We start from the raw sequence: 14,771 nt of genomic DNA, 5'->3' as shown, positions 1-14,771 counted from the left end.
CTGCTGGACTCGCTGCTCGCTGCTCGCTGCTAGTTTGACAGTCGTCTTGCCCCGCGAGAATTTCTCTAGTTTCTGAAGAATTTTTCGGGACCCATGCTCTACTCATACTGGATTCGAATATACGCCCGCGCGGCGGTAAAGGCGCGCAATTTGTGTCGCGGTAAATACAAATATTGTATGTTTTGGTTGCTGATGGCAAGGCCCTAAATTGAAATACACAGATGATAGGGGGTTGTGCTTGTAATGTTGCTTCAGGGACGCTTTAGCAAATGTATTTTTTATTGTTTTGTGTCACGTCAGACTTTTCAGTGAATGATGTGGGTGGTCTTTTTCATTTAGTTGAACTGCAATTTATCCTTTGAGTTATAGTCAAGGGTCATAGCAATTTGCAATCCATTTTGGGCTTTAGGAGATACTTACTTATATTAGATTCTGAAAGATAACTGTTATTCATTGCAGAATATATATTTCTGTGGTACTGACACACCTGAACCTTATAGGTAATAGGTATATAAACCTATCTTTTGTTGCAAACTTTTTAATGTTGGATGTCAAATCTGAACCATGTCACTGGACCCCCTTTTTACAGACTGAGACCGATTAAGGACGTCTATGAACTGCTGCACACTATGGCCCGGACACGTTCAGATTCCGGTCTATCCAGCGCCCGGCTGGGAATGACGTCATCCAATTACCTGTCATCATATGGCGGTCAGCTGGCCACATCAACTCCTCTGACGGCAACCCCAGCTGCTGGCCTGAAGGCTGTGTCGACGCCATCAGCAGCGGGTCTGACCCCAGGTCTGAGGGTGGCACTGCAGGAGTCAGCCAGGGTGCGGCGGAGACTGGCCGATGAGCTGACCAAGGAGGCCATAGGTGAGTAAAGACTAAAGAGGCAGGTGGTGTGGGACAGGGTGGGATTAAAGTGCCACTGCATTAGGAGAATAAGAAGTGGTTCTGGTTGTGGTAGATGATGGATGAGCTTTGGTGCTGGGACTGTCAACTAATCAAGATGTTGAGTTTGACACGTACCAGGGTCCAGCCCTGCCTTGTTTTTATTTAGGTTTTGGCTCTGGTACATATCTGGAATAATTTACAGCAATGTTCATTTGTTCATGTTGTGACCAGTTGTTAATGTTTGATGAGTCACAATGTGTTTTAAGATGCTGTTGGCTCCCCCTCATCAATAATTCTACCCTGCAGAACATTTGTCTGTTTTGCTCTCTATTATCTATCTTCCTGTCCTATCACAATGTGTCCTCCTTCTCATGCCTCTTCTCATTCCCTACTCTATTTTCACCCCTATTCTTTGTTCTGTGCTGGTTCCCCTACCATCTCTTACCATCTAACTCGTCTAATCTCTTTCAGCGTCCACGGAGCGTGGTGGCGGCGACTTTGCGGGCCGCTGGCCGCCTCGGCGACCCGTACCAGCCGACCTCACCACCTCAATGGTCTCTGCGCTGGGCTCTCCCGCTCTCCGGCGCCCCTCGCCCTCTCTCCGGCGCTCGCCCTCTCCCCGTCGCCGACGGTCGACCTCGCCACCGGCCGCGTCCTCGTCAGACCTCATGCAGAGCTGTGGGGATGGCACTGACAGCGGCGAAAGTGGCGCAGCGCGGCTGACGGCGCGGCGGAGACATTCGTCGGAGGGGGGTATTAGTGGAGTTAGCACCATCTCATCCAGGTCGATGCCGGAGTGGGGCCCGGTGGATGCAGCTCAAGAGGTAGATGTGGTTGGAATGACGGACAGCCGGAAGGAGAGAGTGGGAAAAGACAGAGCGAAGGCGCAGCGAGAGGCGAGAGGGCCAACCAATCGGACGGAGAGAGGCCAAGAGGAGGAGAGAGGCAGTGAGGAGCGCCTGGACGCAGCGGGGGACACGAGAAGGCGGCGGGCGGCGGTGGTGCGGGGTACAAGACAGCGACCTGAGGCATCCCTGCGCCGCCGGGACTCGGGAGATAGACGGCTGGATGGGAGGGGTGATGGAGGCGACTCCAGGCAATACAAAGAAGGAAGAGGTAGTCGACGAACGCGTCAGGAGAAGCGAGCCGGGAGGGCGGCTGCGGAAATAAAGCACCAAGAGACCGCGCACCAGGGCGTTGGCTATCAGGACCAGGAGACTCCTCAGCAAGGTGTGATATACCAGGACCAGGGAAGCTCTGAGCAAGCAGTGCGCTATCAGGAGACCTCACAACAGGAGGCACACTACCCGGAAGCGTCCCAGAGGCCCCACCGGGACCAGGAGACACGCCCATCTCGAGGAAACCGACACCCGGAGAACCTACCTCAGGTCTCCCGCGGCTGGGAGCCACACACCACACATACCGGACCGACTCCCGACCCTTCCCTTCCCTTCTGGGAGCCCCCTCGGGACCGGGAGTTTAGGGAGACCCCCGGTCCCGGCTCCCAGAGGACTGACGGTGGGGGTCGGTCGGTGGGTCCGTCTGTATGGGAGACCCCCGCGTGGTCCGCCGTCTCCCGGCCCAGCCCTGTGGCTGGCAGTGTGAGGTATCTGCTGGAACATACGGTGGCGGGTCGGTCGGCCACCGCAGCGACACCAGCGGCGCACGATGGAGCGACGGCAGAGGGAGAGGAAGGGGAAGGTAAGTGAAGTCAACAGAAAAGTGGGTTCGGATTTTAGGAGGATCCTGTGCAATGTGGTTAGTTGGTGCTTTGCGTACTAGTTAGGGTTCCCCAGAGACGTTAAGTGGATGTAAACAAATTTCCCCGTTTTACTTAGTTCAACCAGACCGGTACAACATTCTCTTGCTGAGCCTCCCAAAGATTGCAAGCGTTTTTTGACCGACTTCTTATCAACTTACGACCATTCATCGCTGTTCTTTCCCTACTGACATTTGTAATCATCTAATTATGATTTCCTCCACGTCATGTTTGTGACGTCTCAGTATCGTCTGTTACCGGCTACGTATGCCTCGGGCCTTCTGATGACGTGTGCGTTTCTGCCTCCGATGACGTCAGCGGCGGCCGGCCCGTCCGCCGAGCGCCGTCAGCTGCTGGACGCGGTCAGCGGGGCGCTGAGCTGCCAGCTGGAGGACGAAGCCGACCGGCTGCGGCGGCTGCACCGGCAGCAGCTGCAGCAGCTGCGCGCCGAGCTGGAGCAGCTGCAGTGCGAGCGGCAGCTGGAGACGGACCAGCTGAGAGAGCAGGTGAGAAGGGCGGACTGGTGGTGAGAGGGATGGGACTGGTGGGTGTGAGATGGGCCAGCTAAGGGAGAGGGCGACCAAAAGAGAACGGACGGACCGCCAGGAGCTACGGCAGCAAGCCGGTCTAAATGTCAGGCTGTCACTAGCCTGGGGCTGGGGCAAGAAGCATTTTTGAGCTAATGTGACGACGAAATTATCCTCACAAACATTAAACAGTCAACATGTCGCATATTTCACACTGGATACTTGCTCGTCGTTGGGTGTCGCTGTTAGGTCACACATGTGTCATCAGTTCACTGGTCGATGTGTTTTAGCGGGTTTGTGGTCAACAAATGATGATCTCTAGTCAGAAAGGCACATTCCGCTTGCATTGAACTGTGTCCGGTCGAGTACCTAATAGTTCCCCTATCATCCACCAGGTGGCGGTGGCGGAGCGGACGCTGCAGCAGGCCAGTCGGGAGCACAGCCGTCAGCTGGCGGCCAGGGACAGTCAGCTGACGGCGCTCAGGGAGGAGCTCACTCACACCCGGCAGCAGCATCAGCTGGACAGACAGAGACTGGTGAGCTTGGGGTGTTGGTTATCCCCACGAGGTTTGATGGTTGTCGATCGCTGCTCCTTCCTCCACTCAGCTGGATATTTATTTCTCCCTCCCTCCACTTTCTCCATCTGGTCGGAGCCGAGAGAAGCCGCATGGCTCTGGAGGGACCTAGCCACGGCCGCCAGAGCTGCCACCACATCGACGTCTCTCAGGTCGTTCCGTTGGGGATGGATTTTGGCCTGAACAAGGATATGCATGCAGGTCCCCATCAGGGCCAAACAGTGTCCCAGCACGTCTCGAAACGGCGGGCAGGGGTGGTCGGTAGGGTTGACAACTTGACATGCTCTGAAGAGCGCAGGATTTTGGTCGAACTGCTAGCTGCAACGGACTGTTTGAAAATGAGAATTATGTGGGAAGTGGAAAGATGGTGACCGACTACAGTTAGACAGTGGACAACGTCTCATTCCGCTCATGCTTTGTGCGTCCAACACATCGCCAAAATTCTCTTCTGTTTGCTGTCAGACTTTACCCACTTACCCCACCTGTGTGCAGCTATCGTCACCTTTATTTCCCCCTCCGCCCGCCAGGTGTCGGAGCTGTCGCGGTCGTTGGAACAGGAGCGTTCGGCGCTGCGCCGCCGCCATGGCCGGCAGCTGCTGACTCTCAGCCAGTCAGCAGCTGCCCGGCTGGCCGACTCGGCGCAGCAGCAGCAGCTGGCCACACAGCATCTGCTGGTCACTGTCAAGGTCAGATGGGGCGGGCGGCTGAGGGGCGTCAGGGTATAACTGCGGGGAACTAGGGGCAGTCTGTCAGTACAGCATACGGGTAGTGGGAAAATATTCCAGAGGAACGGTCTACCGTGAGGGCAGCTGTGGTGGGGGCGCCTAAAAGTGTTATGATGAGCTTTTGACATGGCCTGACGCTTCGACTTTGTGTGCTTGCTTTTCAGAAGTTTTATTCTCCTTATTATATGCTAAGAAATGCTGTAACTTTGTAACACAGTGCGCTGTTTTGATGTTGCAATGTCTGTAATATTTTACCTCATTTGCGCTATCTACCGTCATACGAGATGTCGCATGCGCCACATTACATGTAGCAAGCCAGTTGCCTACTCTCTCCTACCGCTGCCCACCCCCGACTCTCGCCGCCCTCTCTCGCTCGCCTCAGGCCTCTCACACTCTCTCCACCTCTCCCTCTCTGACTCTCTCCACTCTTCCCCTGCGTCTCCAGTCCCTAGAGCTGGAGTTGGACCGTCGTCAGGAGCAACTGGAGGCGGTACGCTCCAGGAGTGCTGAGCTGGAGAGACTCCTGCAGAAGAGAAGGACCTCCCGACGCTCCGTCGGCACTCAAATGCGGTGAGATACTGGGCTGGCCCTCCAACAAGGGCTCTGCCGCTTGTTTAAGGGGTTGGCTTGTAGTTTTACTCAGATAAACAGCTCACTCTAGCCTTGTGATTTCATTCAGTCATCTGTGAGAGATGTATAACAATTTATTTGTGTTTGCCGTTTGGTGTCTCGTTCTTTTTTCATTATTCTATAATATCCTGTGCTCTATATCTTGTGGCATGCCTGCAGTCATCTTTCATTGACTCGCTTCTTTTCATTCATTTAAGTAGCTTCACTCATTGACTCCGTTCACTTTGTATCACTGATGTGCGACGCGATTACAATGCTTTAACCTAAGACACGCTGTTTACCTTTTATAGATCGGACTCTGCGCCGCCAGACAGCTCTACCGCTGCCTCTACCAGTTCGAGGACTGGTAGACTGGCCGCCTCCCCCGCCACCGCGGCTCCTGAGGCCTCCCCGGCTGCCGCCCCTGAAGCCGCCGCTGTCTCTGGATCTACCCCTACCTCTGGTCCTGGCACCGCCGCTGTCTCAGGAACCTCCCCCACCGCCGCCCCTGCAGCCGCCTCTGCGACCGCCGCTCCTGGAGCCCCTGGAGCCGCCTCTGCGACCGCCCCGCCCGCCTCAGCCGACCTCAGTGGCCTGCAGCTGCAGCTGGCGGCTGCCCACCAGCTGGCCGCACAGCTGCGAGAACAGCTGCAGAGCCGAGACGAGGCGGAGACGGCCGCTCTGGCGGAGCAGTGCAGACAGTGGGAGGGACGACTGGAGCAGCAGCTGAACGAGCACGCCGCTCACGCGCAGGTCAGACAGGTGTGCGACTGATCGTGTTGTGTGAAGCGGGGTTGGGTTATGTAGATGCCTCTGAAAGGGAATACATATCTGTCTTTCAGCGGAAACAGAATATAGAAAATTCATACATGTCTATCGAATTATAGATCTACGTAACTTTGTCGAAAGCGTTTCACAAGTGTTTGGTCTTCCTTTGCCATTTTGTACCACACATCGTGTTTGGTATTATATCTGAAAATGTTTGTATTTATTACAAGATATGAAAGCTATAAGGTAACAGAAAACTGTCCTCCTCGCTAGACAGGCACGGCAGGCATTCGCCTCAGCCCGCGCTTTGGCGCGTGTTTTACTGATTGAGCTTTATCCCGCAGTCTGAGGAGACGGCTCACCGTGAGCAGATGGCGCTACAGTCGCGCTCCGCCGAAGAAAAGATGGCGCTGCTGCAGTCCCAGGTGGCGTTACTGTCGCTGGAGATGGCCGGCAAAGCTGGCTTGGTGAGTCAGGGCACTGGGCGCTTATTTGAGATCGTAACATCCTCACTCCTTTATCCACATGACTTACCCAATGTCCATTACCATCCTTGGTTTCCTGTGTGGGCCGACGGGCCCGATTGACCAAGGCAGCAGGAGGGAATGGCAGTTCTAGGAGACGCGTGCCTCGCTGGGGTTACAGGCGGCTGCGTGCCGCCCTTGTGCCATATACGGGATGGGCTCAGCTTTTGACGTACCATCCCGTGCTATACTCAACCCATCGTCTTCCTCGTACCTTATACTATATCCCACGCCCCGGGAATCGACTTCCTATACCGAAAGTGCCTAACCCTGCAAAACGAAGACCGGTTGACATGTCGAAGTATCCGGTGTTAAAAGCCTCTGTGTCAGTTTTTTTTTGCCATAGGTCAGTCCAGGAAGAAAGAATATGTTAGGTTTGTAGGCATTAATGTACTGGCTCGTTTCATTACAACGTTGGCTTCTAGCTGTTGTTAATGCAATATGCGATCATATTCAGTCCTCAGAGGAAATTTTTAACCGATTTCTTTCCTCTTGGTAGGCAGCGCAAATAAGTAGCGGCCTGATCGACCAATCAGTGACCTCAAAAATGAACTCTCCCGGCAATGGGGGAGGCCAGGAATCTGCGGTCCAAGCTGAGCCGTCCTGACAGCCTCCGGTAAAATGAACTCTTCCATCGGTGGGGGAGGTAGTTATCTTTTCTGCAACTCTTCTCTGCAACTGCCAACTTTCAGCAGATCTGATGGCGCTCCCGCCCAAACGAGCCGGATAGAGGCGACATGTGATACAACTTTGTTTCTGATAGCCCTGCCCGATGGCCGTATGGCAGACGTTTATAGTTTAGATCGGGACCAATGTTTGAGCTGTGTTACCATAGGGACCAGCATCCATGTGTGCTTTTATTAGGGAATTGATAAAGATGTGTTTTCAATACGAGGATGCTGTAATAGAGTGATCGTTTTGGTAGTTCTTGTTCACGTTTACCAATACAGATGTATTGTATTTTGGGAGGAACCTTGCGTGTTGCGTGGGTAACGAGTTCTTATGCATTGGATTTGCATTATGAAGGACCTTTTTTACCCACCAGTAGCCAAAGCGTTGGCCCCAACCATCAAAGTACCCTGCCCCAATCGATACGGCCTATGGACGAACAGGGCCCGGCTGCTCCAGGTTTTAGTGCTGCGTCCATGTGGTTTCTACTCTATGTAACAACCGATGTGTTAATGACTTTTCCGAACCCTCGTGAGTCGAGAGCTTAAATTATTTGCATTCTAACGGGATTTTCCTTTTTTTACGCCGTTCTAGTTTGCACTCGCGAAGAGTCTCTCCGTCTTGAAGCGATTGCGTCCATAGCTTGTAGCATCCTCCTCCTCCTCCTCCTCCTCCTCCTCCTCCTCCTCCTCCTCCTCCTCCTCCTCCTCCTCCTCCTCCTCCTCCTCCTCCTCCTCCTCCTCCTCCTCCTCCTCCTCCTCCTCCTCCTCCTCCTCCTCCTCCTCCTCCTCCTCCCTCTCTCCCTCCCTTTCCCTCTCCCTCTCCCTTTGCCCGCCACGTTTAGCGGTGCTGACTTTGGCCCGATTGTGACGCCCGGTCCTGATGTCATTACCCGGAGCGCCGTGGCTATCGACTCCGGCCGCCCCCGCCCCCGCCCCCGCCCCGGTCGTGTTGTGCCGCCCGCTGGCACCGTTTCCAGAGAGATTCGGCGCAGATTTCGTGCCGGTGAAGACAGAGCATGCGTTCTGTTGTTCGTGTTTGCTTTGATTCAATGCTCGACATTGAGGTGAAATCGTACATTTGTTTTGATCGTTGGAGAATTCAGAGCATTCACAGACATGCCAACAAAATACAGTTTTAGCCCTTACAATGGTTTGAGTAATTCGATCTATTTCGACGTGATTGTGAAATTTCATTGTGTGAGAAGACCTCAGAAAAGGTGGTAGGGTAGGGTTGTGCATAGCTTATCGTTCTGTCGTCTACCTAAACCCTATGAACTGGGCTCGAGTTTGTTGATGCTTACGTCTCTGTTCCTCTTGACATTTGATTGCTAGTAGAAAACGGTATCTGAGATGCGAGGTAACCCTCGAGACATTTGATTGAATGGTTCTGTAAACCATTGTGTATTGTGTAAACGTTTGCTTAACCTCGATTCTGAAGCCATTCGTTTACATGTAATGTGGACTCATTCTCGATTCTTTGAGTTCGGCGGTTTCACAGTGCATGGTAGCCGGTAGGTACTGAATATTTCCCCGACCGCGCCGTTTGTTTAGACTTTGCGTTGAACTAATGTGGCCTTCGACGCTGTTCTGGTACGTTACCACTCGACTGAACATCGTAGTTTTTTTAACGAATACCCTGTTTTGTATGTTTAGCCCAATATAGCCCGGAGATCTTACAGGACTTCTGAGTCATAGTGTGAGTCATACTCGACCGCTCCGTGACTCAGCGACTGCCACTCACCCCGTCTCTTCCAGAAAAGGCCCGACAATGTCCATAGATTGCACATATCCGCTGTGCTGAGAGTACTACAGCCAAAAGTCACGACAGTGTCGGTAGAGGTGGGACATTTATGGAGCATTGCTGAGTATCGGGCCAATTTCGGGAACGATTGCATAATCAATCATGCAATATGCTGACTGCAGAGGAGCTGTGTGTGGGATGGCCGCGCCTACAGATTCACTCAACGCCTCTTGTTTGGAGGAAAATCACCAAAACGAGCTGCATTGGATGCTCACATCGATTTAGAAAGCAGTACCACCAGACATTCTCCTCGAAACGATAGTCACAGACATGTGAGAAGCGATCGTTGGTTACATTGTATAACGATGATCTCATCGCAGTTTCACCCGTTTCACCCACCCCTCAATTGACATGACGCTATTTTAGGCAGCTGTGTATCCTCGACCTCCAAATAAGCCAACGCCGACCCGTGATGTCATCGTTCTGTGACGTAACGTGACGTCACAGGATGATGTGATCGGCGTGGTTTGGTTCGGCCTTGGTCGCGTGCTGGGAGCAGTGCGACCGTCAGACACTGCCGAACGGATCGCACCAGGGGCAGGGCGGGGGGTACGACGCCCCAAAAACGGCAGCTCTACCCGATGTACCCAGTCAGCTGATCGCCAGACAGACAGACAGACAGACAGATGGGATCGCTTCAGAGCCGGTCTCGGGTGTAGTAGCCACGTGATGGATAGTGACTCATACCCTGGTACTAGACTGAAGACAGAACGGGTTCTTTATTTATGGAACACTTAGTCGTGCACGTCAGCTTTCTGTGCACGCCAGCGCAGCTTGGAACGGTCGGGAAAATGTATTTTTGTCTTGAACGGTCAGCGGGTTCGTCCGATCATTTGCAGTGAACTGTAAACTGGAATGTTCTAGCAAATGTGGTCTGTGCTTGGACGCCCGCCCCAATTCTTCTCCATACTCCGCAGAACGAAGGTGCTAGGGTCTATTTTAGAAAAGCTGTTGTAAACAGTTATACTTTTATGTTCAATCGGGTATGACTGATGACGCTATCGATTTTCCCAGTGCAAAATCTCACCCATAAAACTATAAAGCTCTTGAGTAGCGAAGCATTTATTCGTATTATCAACATCACACGATATGATAGCGATAACATAGGAAAATCGAGGTGAATTCAGACATGTATCACCGCCTGTGTTAGGCACAGCCCATAAACAGGACTCGAAACGGACAACACAACCATTTTCCAACGCAAAACACAGGCTTTACAGAGACAGTCGCTCCATCGCTCAATTCTCTGATTCATGAGACAACATACCTACTGGCTATAAGTCGCATACCGCAACCAACACATCATACAAAAGCACATTCATTCTTTCCCACACCACTCCTATTCACTCACTCCTTAGTCCTCAAAATCTCTAGTTATTCATCCCTTAGTCTTCACGGCATCCCTAGTCACACATTCCTTAGTCTTCTTCAATGCTAACAGCCTGTGAAGAGTTATGCGGGCACCAAAGTCGCCCCGCGACTAGAATTGCAGCATCCGTCCGCCAGATAACAGTTAACTGTGCAGACACAGATAGCCGCTTTTGTGCAGACGAACGCCGTACGCCGGCATCGGCAGCCCTCTGACGGTGGTGACATCACTGGCCGGGCCCACGCGGGGCCTACATGGGCCCACACCCGGGGCCTACGTGGGCCCACACACGGGCCTAGCTGGCTCGGTGGGCGGCTGACAGCGCCCAGCCTGGGAATCCCTCCCTCGCCGCCGGTCTAACCGACCTCAGTGGGTCGGTCGGGCGGGCCGGGACGCTAAAAATACGCCGCCTGGCCGGCGTCCAACGAACCGGCGCCAGCCCGCGCCCGGTCATACAACAGAGCTTCCCTAGCGCGGTCCGGAGGCTAGCTCTGCGCGGCCGGAGAAGCCGGGGCCGCCGCCGCGTCCGGGGCAGCCGGAGTCACAGAGGCGCTATCAGCGGCCGGAGCGGGCGCCTCAGGGGCCGCGGCTGGGGGAGCCTCAGTCACAGCGGCCGGGGATTCCCCCTCTGGGCCTGCAGCGGGGGACGGGACGTTTTCCTGAGCGGGAGCGGCAGGCTCGGGCTGCTCGGCTGCCGCGGACTCGGGGGCTGCCTCCATCGCCTCGCCTTCCTGAGCTGCCGGCGGCGCGGACGGAGCCTCCTCGGCGGGTTTCATCTCCACTTCAGCGGCGCCCTCTCCGCCCTCTACCGGCTGCTCCTCTGCCTCCATCGGAGCCTCTCCCTCCTCCACGCCCTCTTCCTCCTCTGCCGCCGCCGCCGCCGCCTTGGCAGCCGCCTCCTCCGGCGTAGTCACCTTCGCTTCCAACTGCGCCAGACACTTCTGGATGCTCATGATGGTCTGCTTGCGCGTAGTGCGGATCTCCTCATCCCCATTGGCTTCCACATTATCCAGCTTCAGCAGCTCCCGGGTCAGCATCTCGTCGAGATAGAGATGCTGTTTCTCTCCGCGCTGGCCGTTGAAGGCCTCGACTTCAGCCCCGAGCTCAGCCACACGCTCCTGTACGGCACTGATCGCCTCCATAGCCCGCTCTTTAGGCGACTTTGGTTTGGGCGGAGGTGGCGGAGGCTGCTTGGGCTGCTCTGGCGGCTGAGGCTGCTGCTGCTGCTGCTGGGGATGTTGCTGCTGCTGGTGAGGATGCTGCTGATGCTGCTGCTGCCCCCGTCCCCTCTCCACCTGCACAGGAATGGGAATCTGTCCCTGCGCCCCAAACGTCGGCGACTGGAACGGCTTCTGCTGAGCCGAGAACGGCTTTGGCGACGAGTTGAAGTAGTTTGGCTTGTGCGGCGTGGCAGCCGCCGCGGCGGCCTGTACGTTGAGCGGAGGCACGCGCGCGGCGGCGGCGGCCGGCTCGGCTTCTGGCGGAGCGCTGCGGGCGCGAGCGTCCCGCTGGAGTTCCTCCGTCTGCAGCGACGAGACGGGAGTGTCGAGGGTGCCCCGTCGGACGTAAGGCCGCTGCTGGCGGGGCGAGGCCTGCTGCTGAGGCTGAGCGGGCTGCTGAGCCTGCTGAGGGACCTGCTGCTGCTGGGGAGCCCTCGAATCCGCCTCATCCCGCTCCACCTGGATAGGAATGATGCGCTCCCGGCCCATACCGCCGCTCTCCGCCGCGGCAGCTGCCTGGTCCGGTGTGCCCGCCGAGGCTCGTCGCTCCCTCCGGAACGGGCGAGGGCCCATCATGGTGGTGGCACTGCTGAACTTGGGCCGCTGTCGGGGCCGCATCGACTCCATGCCCTCCATCGGATCATCCTGTGGACAGAGAAAAAAGAGAGGTCAGACTCATGGGTCGAAGTACTAACAGGAGTATGAATTGATCAGTCAGGGAAGTGGACGACTGGGAAACGGCCCATTGCTAGCAATCAACCCTAAAACCAATCCTAGTGCCTAGCAGATGAATTGCTTTTTGACAGGAATTTATATTATAGTCGCACCTTTGCCCCGGTCTGTGTTAGCTGGTGCATAGAGACTCGTCTCACTACCCGAACCAGTCGCTGTCACTGCACGGCAGCACGGTTCACTCCTGCGCCGGCAAATAAGACAATCCGTCTGGGCTCTAGCCAAGTGAATTTCTAACTCTGATCACTGATGATAGACCGCCCACACCGACCACACCTATCGGCCTCTGTCCTCTATCCCGTGGCACGCGGAGGCAGAGGCGGGAGACCGTTACTCGGCCCGGCGGGTCACAAAGCCGAACCGTCTAGCCTCTCCGGTCAGTGGTTGTGGGCGTGCCGAAAGAATCTTGGGCGTAAAGGAGAGTACAGACGACTGGCGTGCCCACGGCTGGGAGACAGTTGTTCAAATTAGGGCACAACAGGCTTCGTAGAGCGGGCAATGCCTGATAGAAATGGGCAAGTGTTTACCAGGAAAGCCAAGGAATTTCTGGACATTTTCACAGTCCCAGAATACGCTCCGTGGCTGAATTTTGGCCGAATGCTTTCAATTACACCGATTAAACCAAGATTAATTCCGGCTGGTAGTTTTGGCCGGCAAACAGTGAGCTCTGTCACCCCAGTGCACCGGCCGAACAGGTGCTGGCACGGTGCCAATCAACACCGGCGGCTGTGTGAACGTGACGTCACACTGTTACGTCACAGGCACGCCGGCCGGCGGCCACCGACCAACGCCCGCGGCCGGGCGAAAATTGGGCGAACTGCAAACGGGGTCAACCGGCGGCCAAACACCGCGTTCGATTGCCGACAGGTGCAAGGGAAAACGGGCGGGGTCCCTAAATATGCTGATCGCTTTTCGTGACCACATAAAATGCACGTGGCAAACGTACTCGTGTCCATGATGCTAAACCAGTTACCTATGAGGCCAGACAACCAAAATCGACGATATTCATTGAGTTACCCACTGCCACAAGACCGTGAAATTAAAGAAAGGTAAATTTCATGCCCAATTTTGACCAGGGTATATTGAGTGAAATTTTGACACTCTGAAGTACTGTCGAAACAAATCAAAATACCGGTCGCAAAAGTCGCTTTCAGTAAATAAGCTCATCTGAATCAGACTGAAACGAGGTGGGGCATCAACCAGCGATGGGTGGGCAGTGAGACGAGCTCTAGCTAACTATTTAACATTTTCTGGCACCAGCAGAGGCCAGCAAATGACCCAAAACCCGTGCATCGACTACGGTCTACGATCGATAGAATTTATCGATTTTACAGGGGCATTTCAAGGACGTCATGACCGCCAACCCACCCCAAACCTAGAAACCACATAAACCAAGTTAAACTGAAATTGAAGTAGGACAAAAGTAGCAGGACATGGAACTTACCATGGACCAAGAATCGCCGGTGTTGCCGTGTGCGAATCCTCCCCACGGCGAAAACATGTCTGCTCCTCTTCCCATGCTCCCAAAATGTCGCATCCGATCGAATGGATCGCCACTCTCTTGTCCACCTTCCTCTCTGAACGCACCAGATCGACTATGGCCGTCCATGCTCGCACACGTTGATAAACCTCACCGATCGCACCTCCACAGGCCGGTAGAAAACACAGAGCGGCTCGCGTCGTAACCCTCCACCTCACGAAGTCGCCAGTCAACTCTGGAGCGTTCAGCCCAATCAGCGCCGCGCTAGGTGCTACGTCATCGACTGTGACGTCATGAGATGTGCACGGCCATTGGGAGGGTTTGGAGGGAGGGCGACGGGCCGCCAAGCGCTGCAGCCGTCCGGCGAGATCTTGCTACGGAATAATCGTTTTACCAACCTTTTTAACTCTTTTATCTACCAAGGGCGCACACATTGAGCTGTGATTTATTCTGATTTTGCGTTGCAGGGTCACCTCAAGTTTGCTCAAAAGTCGAATCTGAGGTGGATTACTTTATGGAGGCTGGAGCTCAAGCTGCTGGGCAGGTGGCGCTAGTGCAGCAATGTTTCGGAGATAGATGTCGCGCAACGTCAGAGGAAAGCTGCTATTTAGCTGTCCAGTGCATATAGGACTGATTTCCACTTGGATGCAAGGTCATGGGGATCAGAAGATGGATTTGCATGGATGTATTTGGATAATATGAAAAATTGTAAAATGTTTTATTTTTTGCTGCTGAAGTTGCTGCATTAAATTAACAATTTACGATTTCCTCCGTATGTGCGGCGGCGCCATGGCTTAGTTGGTTAAAGCGCCTGTCTAGTAAACAGGAGATCCCGAGTTCGAATCTCGGTGGTGCCTCTTTTCTGTAATACGCTCAAAAACGCACATAATAACACGCGTCTTCGCACTGTTATCAGTTAGGTATTCGTTTGGTACGATTTGTTCAATTTAGGTCCATAACTCATTCTCAGTAGTTTTCAGCTTGGGTCGCTGTATGACTGATATGTCCCCTCCCTTATTTATCTAGTTATCAAACATTATTTTTCAATACAACATTGAAATAAATTCATGTGAATTGTGAATATATCAATACAGGGTGTCCCAAAATTAATGTC

At 54.2% G+C, this 14,771-nt stretch overlaps 2 protein-coding genes and 1 non-coding gene across 4 annotated transcripts; 2 read left to right on the top strand and 1 right to left on the bottom strand.

Annotated features, from left to right (window-relative positions):
• Positions 1-203: 203 nt before the first annotated feature.
• On the top strand, positions 204-7,308 carry LOC122365159 (zinc finger CCCH domain-containing protein 13-like). 2 transcript variants are annotated; one of them, XM_043336127.1, is made up of 10 exons: positions 204-240; positions 590-876; positions 1,369-2,598; positions 2,975-3,162; positions 3,579-3,719; positions 4,286-4,444; positions 4,929-5,053; positions 5,404-5,845; positions 6,205-6,327; positions 6,884-7,308. In XM_043336127.1, the coding sequence occupies exons 2-10, from the start codon at positions 630-632 to the stop codon at positions 6,989-6,991; spliced, it is 2,763 nt and encodes a 920-aa protein (XP_043192062.1). In that variant the 5' UTR covers positions 204-240; positions 590-629; the 3' UTR covers positions 6,992-7,308. The 2 variants fall into 2 exon arrangements, with proteins under 2 accessions (XP_043192062.1, XP_043192061.1); XM_043336126.1 differs by lacking the exon at positions 204-240 and having other exon boundaries at positions 480-876.
• A 2,592-nt stretch (positions 7,309-9,900) lies between these two features.
• On the bottom strand, positions 9,901-13,899 carry LOC122365158 (BAG domain-containing protein Samui-like). The gene is made up of 2 exons (XM_043336125.1): positions 13,622-13,899; positions 9,901-12,090 (listed from the first exon to the last, which is right to left on the bottom strand). Exons 1-2 carry the CDS (start codon positions 13,784-13,786, stop codon positions 10,711-10,713), a joined length of 1,545 nt encoding a protein of 514 aa, XP_043192060.1. The 5' UTR covers positions 13,787-13,899; the 3' UTR covers positions 9,901-10,710.
• A 541-nt stretch (positions 13,900-14,440) lies between these two features.
• Trnat-agu lies at positions 14,441-14,514 on the top strand. Its single transcript has one exon. It is a non-coding gene; the product is annotated as a tRNA-Thr (tRNA).
• Positions 14,515-14,771: the final 257 nt, after the last annotated feature.

Source organism: Amphibalanus amphitrite, unplaced genomic scaffold, assembly GCF_019059575.1.
Source record: "Amphibalanus amphitrite isolate SeventyFive unplaced genomic scaffold, NRLGWU_Aamphi_draft 000719F_arrow, whole genome shotgun sequence".
NCBI lineage: Eukaryota > Metazoa > Arthropoda > Thecostraca > Balanomorpha > Balanidae > Amphibalanus > Amphibalanus amphitrite.
The sequence above is the reverse complement of the archived record's forward strand: the minus strand, read 5'-3'. Positions and strand labels throughout refer to the sequence as shown.